The 12,532-nt window shown below is 31.0% G+C and overlaps 1 protein-coding gene across 4 annotated transcripts in view; it reads left to right on the top strand.

Annotated features, from left to right (window-relative positions):
• Positions 1–6,367: 6,367 nt before the first annotated feature.
• LOC124536053 (collagen alpha-1(XVIII) chain-like) overlaps positions 6,368–12,532 on the top strand; it is a 32,624-nt gene continuing 26,459 nt past the window's right edge. Inside the window, exons 1-2 of one of the 4 annotated variants that reach the window (XM_047112468.1) lie at positions 6,368–6,635; positions 6,784–6,834. In XM_047112468.1, the coding sequence (XP_046968424.1) occupies positions 6,510–6,635; positions 6,784–6,834 (177 nt within the window). In that variant the 5' untranslated portion in view covers positions 6,368–6,509. The remainder of the gene's footprint in view (positions 6,636–6,783; positions 6,835–12,532) is intronic. The other 3 variants (XM_047112469.1, XM_047112470.1, XM_047112471.1) reach the window with 3 other exon arrangements.

A 12,532-nucleotide genomic window follows, 5' to 3' on the forward strand; every position in this document is an offset into this window, starting at 1 on the left:
AACTTGTGAGAAACATGTTTGACAAAAATTCGAAATTTGATAGCAAAAAAACGTCGATATTTTATGAAAAATAAAAAATATTCAGTGTTAGAGAAATTAAAATAAAGTAGTTTTATATTTTTTATAAGTATTCGTATGGATATAGTCATAATTAGGGAGTATTCCCTGTGTTTTTAACGCTTTCTTTTACATTTGCATACTTTTTTTTATTTTTCGTAATCATTGTATGGTAAAATTTGAAAACAAATTTTAATAATTTGTTTTTCCGAAGGTCCGGAATAAAAATTGGGTTGCAAGATTCAATTATACTTATAAAACACAAAATAATATAACACGTTATAATGTTAATAATCCAATTCTGTTATTGTTTTTATGTAAATTGTATGTAAGACGGATTTTAATTTTATATTTTGATTCTGTTTCCGGCCCATAAGGTTTCTAGAAGAGATCGTTACTTAGCGATAAGTCCGCCTTGTTTTTCATCCTACAAATTTTATGATATTGTTATATTATGTTCATGTTAAATCCTTGTAATGGACAGTAAATAATATTATTAAGAGTATCATAAATTAGCATATAGTTTGTTTATACTACCAGACAATATACAAAATGTATATCACTTCTTACGTTTATTGTACTTAATTAAAATCAAATTCATTTGTTTTATATATTTACCATAATTATTAGGTTTCTTATTCTATGGTATATTATTCGAAAAAGTTAGCATTATTTAAAAACGTTATGACTACCTACTGGTAACGAAATTTTATCTTAATACCTAATCTTGAATTGTTATACTAAAATTTATATTAAAACTGTTATATAAGTAAGAAACAAAAGATAACTTTTGATTGTAAAATAAATTAACTACTCATAACATAACATTACCTACATAACATTGTAGTGATCGTATCCCGAACATTTTGTCAAACTGTACGGAAACAATTTTCACATTTGCGGGATTTTTAATTAAAAATACGTACAACGAACGTATACAGCGAGCATCTGATAAGCACACCTGTTCTTTGAATTTAGACTTTATTCTTAGCGCAATAAGAGCTAGGGGTCTTTTCACGTGTTCTCTCTTGTCCCGATTTTCGTAATACTGAACTCCAAAGGCTTAAAAAGTAATTCCACATTGCGAACGTTTTATTGCCGGACAGGGGCTCCCGTCTCGACGTTTTGTTTCGCTGTAACGAGTTCGCTTTTAAAATAATAGTTAAAATGATCTGTACTTAACCAATAAAGTATAACTGTTTGTAAGGGACTTATACTTTTGTTTCTATTAGAAATATAAAAGAAAACGAAACGCGTCGTATCTACTGATATAGCTAAGTTTGAAGTATATTGCTTTAGAAGTTTTATTTATTTTTTCTCTATTTGGTGGTAGAGCCCCCACAAAGGTGCTCCAAGGTTTGGGGCATGTTTGTGATTTAAGAAACAGATAATTTTTGTTACAGCGCCAACTTATACGGACGGTAGTGACTTATCATCAGGTGACCGTAGCATACACATTTGACCGTCAATCTAGATATTTAATATAAAAACCACGCCTCATCAATTATTATTTAGATTACACGACTATTAAAATAATAATACCTAGAAATTAAATTACTAACGATTTTTTTCTGGATATACCATGTTATAATGATTATATACAGGTCGCTTATTACTTTCTGATATTAAATCACAATCTAATTTCAAGTACGTTCGTACATGCTACGCTTAATTGAATATTGCCAATTAATAAAATACTTTTAGAAAGAAAAGAAAAATATTAATTAAAGCTCATTACCTACTAATGACAAGCTTACGATTTGAGATGATAATGAAAAAGTTAGTATTGTCTTATTTTTATTTTTAGGCAGTTTACGAACGCAAAATATTGGTATATTTTTGGCTCTTTATTGACATCACGTTGTACTTAAAATGGTGGAAAGAAATCTACTAAATACATAGAATATATTTGTCAAACCATTTACTTTATATTTATTAAAATGCTGCAAAATGTAATATCTTCCGAAGCCTATTACAGTATATTTTGGTTTTGATTAAGAAATAAGCACTTGAAAATCCAAGAGATCCTTGTTTCAATTTGAACCTGCGGTTTGGACTTAAATTAGGGTATAGTCCCTGGATTTCTCGGTACAGGAAATCCCCAGTATTTCTAAATAAGAGTACGTTACTAGTAATCGTATTTGGTAAATCCGAAATTTGGTAAATTTTGGTAAGGCCGAAGTTTTCTGACAATTTTCAAAGCGTGTTCAATTATTATTTTCACAATTGATTTCAAAACATCTTCCTGTTATTGATCATGATGAAGCTAACGCAAACAGGGTACCCAAACGTCTATAGACTTCATTACAAATACTTACATTTTGCATCTAGAGTACTGTCCTCTAAAATATTATAATTAGTTTTTACGTCATACAAAATTAAATCCAAAAAAAAATTAATTTGAGTCTTCTATGATAAATTTCAAAAATAAAAATAGAATGGTAACATTCAATATCTACGTGATCTACACATCGGCTCTTCAATTACTCAATATTCCCATAGAACAGTTGAACAGAAGTGTTTTATACTACTACTTTGAAGGCGTCAATCGAATCTTAAGTTACTATCAAGTTTTCCCTTTTGCAAGTATAATTAACGTCGACACAGTAGAGGCAACTTTCCAGCTCAACATTTCAACTTTGTTTAACTCTAGCGCTAGTCTGAATGCACTTGATAATTAAATCCTAGACTTTTTGCTACCTCTGAAGCTGCTATCAACAATATTACTGGGCTGCCCTAGCAGTTTTTCCTCGCTTGGTCTTGTTACGGCTTTGACATTTTACCTTTCAGGCTTTGTTAAAAAAATAGCATCGCTCGGTTTAGGGAGTCACTAATATTCCTATTCACTCCTCCAATTAAGCGTAAAGTTTGTGCTAGTGCTTAACGCTTTACTGTTTGAGACTAAATCCTGTAAATCAATTTACTACCTAGAAACTACAATCCTAAAATCAATGTTGAACTCTTTGGAACTAGCATTTGCCAGCGGGTTTTCGCAACCGATAAAACTTGAGAGTCTTTGGAAAAAGAATCCATTTATTTCTTAAAGGCCAGTAACGCACCTGTAAGCCTTCCTAACTGTGTCCACTTTCCATTCGGCAATTCTCATGCTCATCTGCTATATATGCCACAAAAAACAAACAGAGGACCTAGGGCTAGCTGTTATAAATAGTCGAATGATTATACTGTAGACTAGTAATGGTTGACGTTTACAGTTACTGCTTTGCTTCTGATAATGATATATGCTTAAGTAAGTACATAGTATGTAGCTATACTCAGTCATACACATATGATATTCTTGTTTGTAAACAAGAATAACATAATCTACCTAATGCGCACTAATTCTCCATCCTTCCTATTGGTCTTTATTCATTATACAGATAACAATTTCTTGCAACATTTTATCGAAATATTGTCCATAGCGTCCAAATAAAATACTATCAATAAAATAAATGATGATGGTTGTATTTCTGCCCTTTAGCTACAGAGTCACATAAAGTCCATCGGTTCAACATGTATGAGAAAGCTTTTGAACGTGTATAACGTTTATTGTAAGAGTACACATTTTCTAAGAAGTTTTTTAATCATTTGTACGGATAAAATAATTTTCAAAACCATTCATCAATCTTCATCACATACGCGAAGCAATTCAATAATGACATACAGTTCATTATTTATAATTATAATTCAATATTGTATAATTTAAATATTACAGCCGAACATTACTTTGTTTTATATTCAATTACATTTAAAGTACTAGATCAGATCTTACTCGGAGAAATCCGAACCAAATATTGTAGAATACAGCACTTGAATTCCTAGTACAATGCTCGGAAGTCGGGCTAGATTTAGTCGTAATTAGTCTGTGCTCTCAGATTCAACTAAGCCGTGTCAAAGAGACCCAGAGGGGAGTTCGGCTGTAATGAGTTTTAACACCTCAAACATCCGCGAGTATTTATATTACATTCCTGTTTCAGATAATTTAAACCAATTTTTAAAGTACGTACGTCACTTTAGTCCTGAGTTATTAAGAATTTATTTAATAAGAATCGTTCGATCGATGTTTATTCATAACCTTTATATAAGGTGAGCGAATCCTGTATATCAATTTATTTTATGTATTATTAAAAACGGCTAGTAGAGTATTACCCAATAAATAACAGCAATTCAGTATTTTTGGGTTCGAATGGTTATGCCCCAATAGCTTTTTATAATAATAAAAATTATCAAATAGACAATAATCTTCAAAGCAAAACACAAGAATACTGAGCACTGCAGTTTCGCGGTAGAGTACCTGATGAGTGCATAGCACTTACCTAGGCTGCTTGACACAAAGCCCTACCACCAAATACAACTAGCTACTAGCTTACGGATATAATCCCTACATTGACGGCGGATTGATAATGGTTAGTATTTCTTGCGATTCCAATGTCTATGATCAGTGGTGACATCCTACCATCAAATGGTATTTGCCAGTCTAACTATCAATATGCCATTATAAAAATCTTCGAATTAAAAGTCGTACGCCCGATTTCTTGAATCTCAGTCGAAGTGCCGTCCCGTCCATTCGCGCACACACTTGTGTACTATCTAGTTGATTAATCTTTGATAATCGATACAGTAATACATCAATATTATACATCGGTGTGTGGCAGATAGATAAAGGACTATTTAGCTTCATCCAGACTGCACTGTTTATTGGGACTATAAATATAAAATCCATGCGGCGCAGAATTCTGAAAATGGAACACTTATTTAACGTTACGCCTGTTATTATGAGTTACTATTTACATTTTCTTTTTAAATTGGAGTCAAGTTTGTTCTATAAGAGGACGACAATAGACCAAGGGCATTGAACCTTTGACTTTTACACACGATTCATAATCCGTTAAACATAAAATGGATTAATCGTAATTTGCTACAGGTGTAAAGGCATTCACGAAATGATTTTAGTAGTTTTAAATAATAAAGCATATTGGGAATTGTATTTTATTTATATTGTTTTTCTCTTAAAAATCGAAAATGTTTATTGAAATCATGAATATATAAAATATTTTTAACCATTTGAGGTAATAGGTTCCAGGTATAAAATTAAATTTCAAACAATTTAAAACAAATTCATTACTAGGTGCGCAAAATGAAATTCTTCTTATTGCAATACTACTACTTTTTAGATTTTCAACTATCATTCTGTACTTAATGCATAGTATAGAACAAATTAGTTCACTGTTGTCTGTCCCTATGAATGCTTAGATTATTAAAATTACTATACGGATTTTGATGCATTTGTTTTAATAGATAGAGTGATTCTAGTGGAAGCTTTTTTATATTATACATGGACGATATGGTAAAGAAACACTAATAATTTTAGATGTTTCTAATGTGATGTAGCAAATAAATAAATTCTGTAGAACGTTTAGTATCAGCATTGCATGCGTGAGAAGCTGAGTTGGATCGTTAGTACAAAATAATTTGAGTTTACTGAATTAATTAGTTAATAAAAACAGAACACAGCGAATCGTTTAACTTGAGCGATTTCTATTCATAAGGAGACAGAGATTCAAGATATTTATGAATCATTATTGTTTATAATTAGTAATGTTATTATAGTTTGACATAATGAATAGATTAATAAGTTCGAAGCCGTCGTGGATATTTGTAACGCGTATACAAGATATTTTACTTAAACTTGAAACTGAGCAATTTTTCATTTTCTTCTTAAGTAATCTTCAAAGTTTAGCGTCGTGACCTTAACAAAGGTGAGCCATTATTATGCTTTTATGAAACAAACTCACAAAAGACACAAAGGCGGCTAACCACAAACTAAGTAATTTGTACAAATATTTCGTTAACAAAATACGAGTACATTTCAGCAATCTATATAACAGTTCGTTATTTGTATGATTTTATTTTATATACAGAAAACGATTAAAACAAAACATCGTTTATTAAAAAAAAAAAACTACAAATGAAAAAGGTTTTATTTCAACGGAATGGAATGTTATCCATCTTCTCTTATGACAGCGATACTAAGAGCATTAAAACCAGAAATACGTGAACTACCATCTTGGTTTAGTATTTAAGTGCTTGAATGTTATCCAGGTGCCGATTTGCACTGGTCTCGACCACGATCCTGCGATTTAGTTCAGTTTAAATTTAGTGCGTCGCCGCGCACGCGTTGATTGACACGCGCTCTCGTGCGCATGCGTGAAATACGTACCTATGTTTAAATGAAACAAGAAATAATAATAAAAACAAAAACGATATGTGAACAAACTTTATACAAGATGTTTAATTATTATATATGAGAAATGTTGTTTTAAAAAAAAAACGCAACTTCAAGTAAATTCTGTTTAACAAAATCATATTTGGGAGACGTGTATAAAAAAGCGTTTAAAAGATTTGTAATAAATTGTCATACTATATTCTTTTTTTTTTAATTTACGATCGATAAAATGGCTCTGAATACGAGGCATTGGACCGGAGTGTTAACAGTGCTTATTATACAGGGTGCGTTTCAAGAGCTGAAGCTTTATGGATCTCCGTCTCAAGCTGAGGTGCAATGCGTTAATACCTTTGAGGTAAGTTACATTTCATACTATTTATTCAAATATATTTTAAAATTTAGTAACTCTATTCTTTAATTTTCAGTTCATTTAAATTTATATTTTGTGAAAGTAATTATAAAGTCTAATTTACTTTAACGGCGTTTTAATAAAATTTCGACAGGAAATAGACAGAAGCAGTGAGGGCGACGAGATAGATATTGACAATTTCTTGGTGATTACTCGATTTTATTTTTGTGTTTATGTTCGCTTCATTTCACCCAACGCTAAGCTATTCTATAACACATACAGTGTAAACTCCATGTAACGTCACTCGATTTAACGGCAAACTCTCTAAAGCGTCGAAATCAATTGGTTTTAGTTGGTTTAGCTTGTATTCCATACAATGATACATTCTACATAGCATCACACCCACTCTCAATAACGACAACAATTGAGAAATAAAAAGTACCTTTTAAGTTGCTAAAATCAGAAAAAACTGCGCATCTGTGTACGTTCTTTTGTCACTTTATTATTCTAGCCCTCAATAAACTCGAATGTCGGCACCACGCATTAGAAACTTTCTATAAAATTCGTTCATTTGTTTACAAATTCGGATTGCTTGCACGTGTAGACTGTGACCAAGCCTAATGAGTAGGAGTCATAGATTACAACGTTATCATATTATTCAACCATAGATGAGGTGGAAACAGAACTTGAGTTTGATAGCGACGACGACCTTCCATTAACTGAGTGGATTCAGCAGGTCAACATGGCAGGAAATACGGTAAATTTTCAAATCTACATCGAAGTAGACAACTGCCTGCTTACAATGGCTTCACTCACAGACATAGAAATTTTGGATTCAATGAGAAAAACTGAGGTTCAAGAACAAAGAGATGAAGAAGATGAGACGGATGAGCTTGAGCCTCCACCGAGCGTTAAAGAAGTTTTGAAAGCATCTAATTTATTGGAAAATTACTTCCTATATATCAGATAGAAATAAAATAATTAAAAATATACAACAAAATTACTGGTGCAGCAAAAGGCGTCAGATAAAAATAACAGTGTATACGCAATAGCGTTCAAATAAGATACATATATATTTTTTGTGCATAACTACTAACAATAGGCTAAAATGAACTTTTTTTTCGAATTCTGATTTTTCTTCTCTTCATTTAACGACCACTCTCTATAACGCCATAAAATGCACAGTCCGTTCAGTGTCGTTATATAGAGTTTACACTGTATATGTATATAATCAATTACTCGTATTCTTACATATTACAAAACTGTAAATTGTCTGTTTGTTCGAACATCACGTACCTACACATTACTGAGCCAGTTTTGATGAAACTTCTTGTTTAATTACAAGTATAATTTCGGTTGTTCCTTAGAAAGGTGTTATTAAGTAATTTATGTATAATATGAGTACGAAATAAAGTCTCTATAAAGTAAAGTAAAGTAACAGCCTGTAAATTTCCCATTGCTGGGATAAGGCTCTTCTATTAAGGAGAGGGTTTGGAACATATTCCACCACGCTTTCCAATGCGGGCATCAGATGAATTATAAACACAAATTAAGCACATATATATAATGGTGCTTGCCTGGGTTTGAACCCGCAATCATCGGTTAATACGCACGCGTTTAACCACTGGGCCATCTCAGCTCAAAGTCTCTATAATATATCAATACACACATCAATTGGTACTTATTTAGAAAAATTTAATTTCATATAAAGAATAATTTCTTAATTGTTACATTATATTATTAACATTTTTTCATTGAATTATTTATTAATAATACAAGAAATATATCATCCCATAAATTAATTAATTAATTTAATTGACCAGCTGTTCCCCGCAACTACAAACGCGTCAAATGCTCCCATATATCTCGTTATTTATATACTTTGTTCAGTAACAAACAGACACAGGTTTACAAATTTCTATTCAAGTAAAAATATAATAATTTTAAATTTAGAACTTAAATTATTAATAGATTGTAAGTACAACATGTGTTACAGAATAGCTACTAACTAATAACGTGACGTCTACTAACACAATGCATTGTGGGTGTCTAATATTGACCACGCTTTGTTTAACAGTTGTACGGAGTTGTTTTCATTTCCGTTTCAACGTTAACATAAATTCTAAGATTTAACTAACATTACCACTAATACTATACAAGTTTAAATAATATTCCATTTCTAATTTCAAGATAATGTTAACAAAAAAGCAGCTATAAATATCCCACTGCTGGGCTAAGGCTTCCTCTCCCTTTGAGGAGAAGGTACGGTACAAATCAAATCAAATTAATTTATTCAAGTAAACTTCACAAAGAAGCGTTTTTGAATCGTCAACAATTAATACCACCGTTGTAACGTTAGTACCGACGTGAGGCCTGAGAGGCCGCGTATATAATATCAGTTTTTTATAACAAAAGTATGAGTTGAATATTTTTCCTTAAATTATGTTGAAAACTAAAAGGTTTTACGAAAAAATAAGCATAGAAATAAATTCTACTTAACGAAACATGTAATTATAACACAATAATATTATTTGGCTTAAATTTAGGGAAAAATTTAGACCATTCTATATAAAAAATCAAAACTCAAAAAATACTCCTTTCAGAATAGCAAAACATAGCATTTCACACTTGTGACTAATATAACTCTTAGATAAAAAATAGTATATTGACATAAACCTTCTGAATAAAAAAACATCCATAGTCCAAATAATCCTTAAATTTTAATCACTATCAGGTCACACTTGTTTAGCGCACTACAAACAAACGCATTGATTACACAAATAGTATGTATAGATAGGTTTTCTTTTGAATTTAGGTTGGTGTGAAAGAAAATATGAAGCTAAGGAGATACAATTCTTGACTTCCACAGCTTCAAGCACTCTCGCCAAACTCATTCTACGTTCACGTGCAACCTTAGGCTATAAAGTCTTTGCTTTATATGCTCTAATACTAACTGTTGACTTTTTTTACAAATTTATCTCTTTCACAATGTTTTCCCATATTAATATTATTTAAAAGATAAAAATTGACGCAACTAATATCTAAAATTTCGGTGAAAATTGACCACCACCGTCACCGTTCAGTTCAGTGCATGTGTATACTGTATCAAATAATTTATCTATACCGCCTTTCATTGAATTATAAAAACTTATAATTTCTGGCTTTACTGTTTATTTTGTCGTTATCAGGCATTAAGTAAGTTAAAATGACTGCTTTTCCCTTCTTCGGAAGATAAGACCAGATCGTTGAATCCTTTGTAAAAACCTAATAAAGTTTATTCTTATGTTAGTAGGCAAAAATCCTGGGGGTATTTTTCTTTTTATTTAATTTGTTGTAAATCTATTTCATTAATAGACGGCAGTCTCTGTTGTATCTTTAGTTCATAATATCTTTAAAAATAACATACTATTTAGAAAATAAATTAATAGAAAAACTTACCTACTACCTACCTAATACTTAAACTTAGTACCGACGTGAGGCCTGTGAGGCCGCGTCGGAATTTCAAAAGGTGATTACTTACAAAATATGCCCGCTACAAAAACATTCCCTGTTCCAATATCAATGAAGGCGCTAACCATGCAGCTACTGAAAAGCTGGATTCGATATTGTGCAGGGAAAGGAGTAAACTAGCAATTCGTATACCTGTCGGGGCCTGTGAGACCGCATGTCGGTACTTAAAGGTTAAATGTGCAATTTCCAGTAATTAGTGTTCCTTCCTTCCGAAGTTCCTTTCGAAAAAGTACTCTTTTAATGAATAATATGATTTATTTATTAATTTAGTCATAATAATGTTTTTAAATTTTGAGAATGGCAAATTTATTATATTTTAATCTAACACTCTGTTAATAAATAAGTCTAAAAATAAAAAATAAAAGTAATGTCAAGTTCGTCCAATCATCTAATTAAAAAAAAACAATAAAAAGTATTATAATTAAAATATAGATAGCGTTGACAAAGACTGTTGTACTAATTGTTAATGGGGGTCTATAATGACCATGGAACGCGGTGAGTTCTGAACAATCAAATAGTCATAAAGACAAATATTTATCATTTAAAGAAGGTCCTATCTTCAAAGATAACGCATGTCAACGCACGCTTTACGGTACTGGCATTGTTCGCGTCTTTAATTCAAAATGATATGACAATCAAAACGATCTAAACGACAAACATATACATAATTTTTACTTTAAAAAATATGGTTTAAGTAACTCAAATAATTTATCCAAAAAAGTTATTTTTATATATGTAAATACCTATATTGTTTCGAGACGTTTTTTCGAAGGTTTTTTTACTTTATTTTACAACAGCGCTTACGAGTTGATTTTATTCAATTAACTCTCAAAAACAAATGCCGTTTGTATCGTCTAAATAGTTGATCAAATCAATTATAGCAATTAAAATAGACTAAAATAAATTACCACTTTTTATGAATTACAAAGTAATTTTTTTTCATTTGTTTTTAATTTTGTTTGACTTAAGCGTTCTGAAGTAAAAGATCTGCAACTTAATAAACTACATCGATCTAAAATGAGTTGATTGTTATATACATATGGTGAAATTATATACGATGCGACTGGCATGCCTCACCGTTTCCGTCAAGAAAATCACCGTCGAGAAAATAATGAAAATAACATTCAGATTTAAAACTTCGATAATTATTATCTATATTTATATATTCTCTAGTTTATATATTTTATATCATATGTTTATTCCGTTATTATTTTGTGCGTTTACAACCGAAAGTATGGATTTGCTATGTAACTCAATAGAACCGTACAACTGTAAAAATGTACTTGCAAAAGTCTTCTATGTATGCTTAATATTGTTAAAGTGAAATGCAAGTAAAGCAACAGCCTGTAAATTTCCCACTGCTGGACCAAGCCTTCCTCTCCCATTGAGGAGAGGGTTCGGAACATATTCCAACACGCTGTTCCAATGCGGGTTGGAAACATTTTAACATTGTATATATATAAAATTATTAAATTACTTATATACCAAATGACCTAGAGGTCCCAGGTTCAATGTACAAAAAGCCGCAAAATAATATCGATAGCCATCGTATTTGCTCTGGTACGGTTTGTGTAAACAGACAAGGTCTCAACGCAAACAAATATCACAGGGACATGGGGCTGCAATCATAGGCTCCGTTTACACTAACGATTACAGAACATGTATCGTCATCGTCATCGTTGTTTATAAGTTCCTAATACCTCCTATTTCTCAATCAACAATTAAAATTAAAATAAGAACACGTGTATTCAGGACAAACATATATTTCAAACGGAAAAATCAAAATTAAATTAACCAATAACTAATCTTTAAGAAAAAAAACAACAAACAAATTTCGATAAATACACAAACCAATTAATGATATGGTCATTTTTTAATTTTATATTTTTTAATCATTCGGTATTACATAATGTATTGCTATACATCATTAGAATTATCTATAAAATAGTTGAGAGTTAGTCAAAATAATTAACCAAGCTCTCTACCATGTAAATAATTAATAAATAAGTACAGATACTTATCTGAGATTCTCAAAGTTAAGACTACTATTTTGACATGGTTGTTTATTAAAGTTGTGTCACAGCTCTGTCAATATAATTTTCCGTAATAGGTATTCGAAGAATTGTGATGAATTAATATACCGCTCTTTAGCTTTAAATGTCAGCAAAAATCTAACAATTCGAAAGAGTTAAATTATAACGCAAATCCCTAGAAATAAATGTAATTGTGCAAAAGTGTATTCGTAGCCTTAAATTTTATAATCTTGTGAAGTGTGTCTATATAAACATCCTGTACAAAATACAAATATCTATTTACTCCTAGAGTTTATAGCATTTATCTTATCGGTCTTAACAATCCATATTTTCCATAGGTACCGTACGTATCGATATGCT

The sequence above is a fragment of the Vanessa cardui genome, chromosome 16 (assembly GCF_905220365.1).
Source record: "Vanessa cardui chromosome 16, ilVanCard2.1, whole genome shotgun sequence".
In the NCBI taxonomy this organism is placed as follows: Eukaryota; Metazoa; Arthropoda; class Insecta; order Lepidoptera; family Nymphalidae; genus Vanessa; species Vanessa cardui.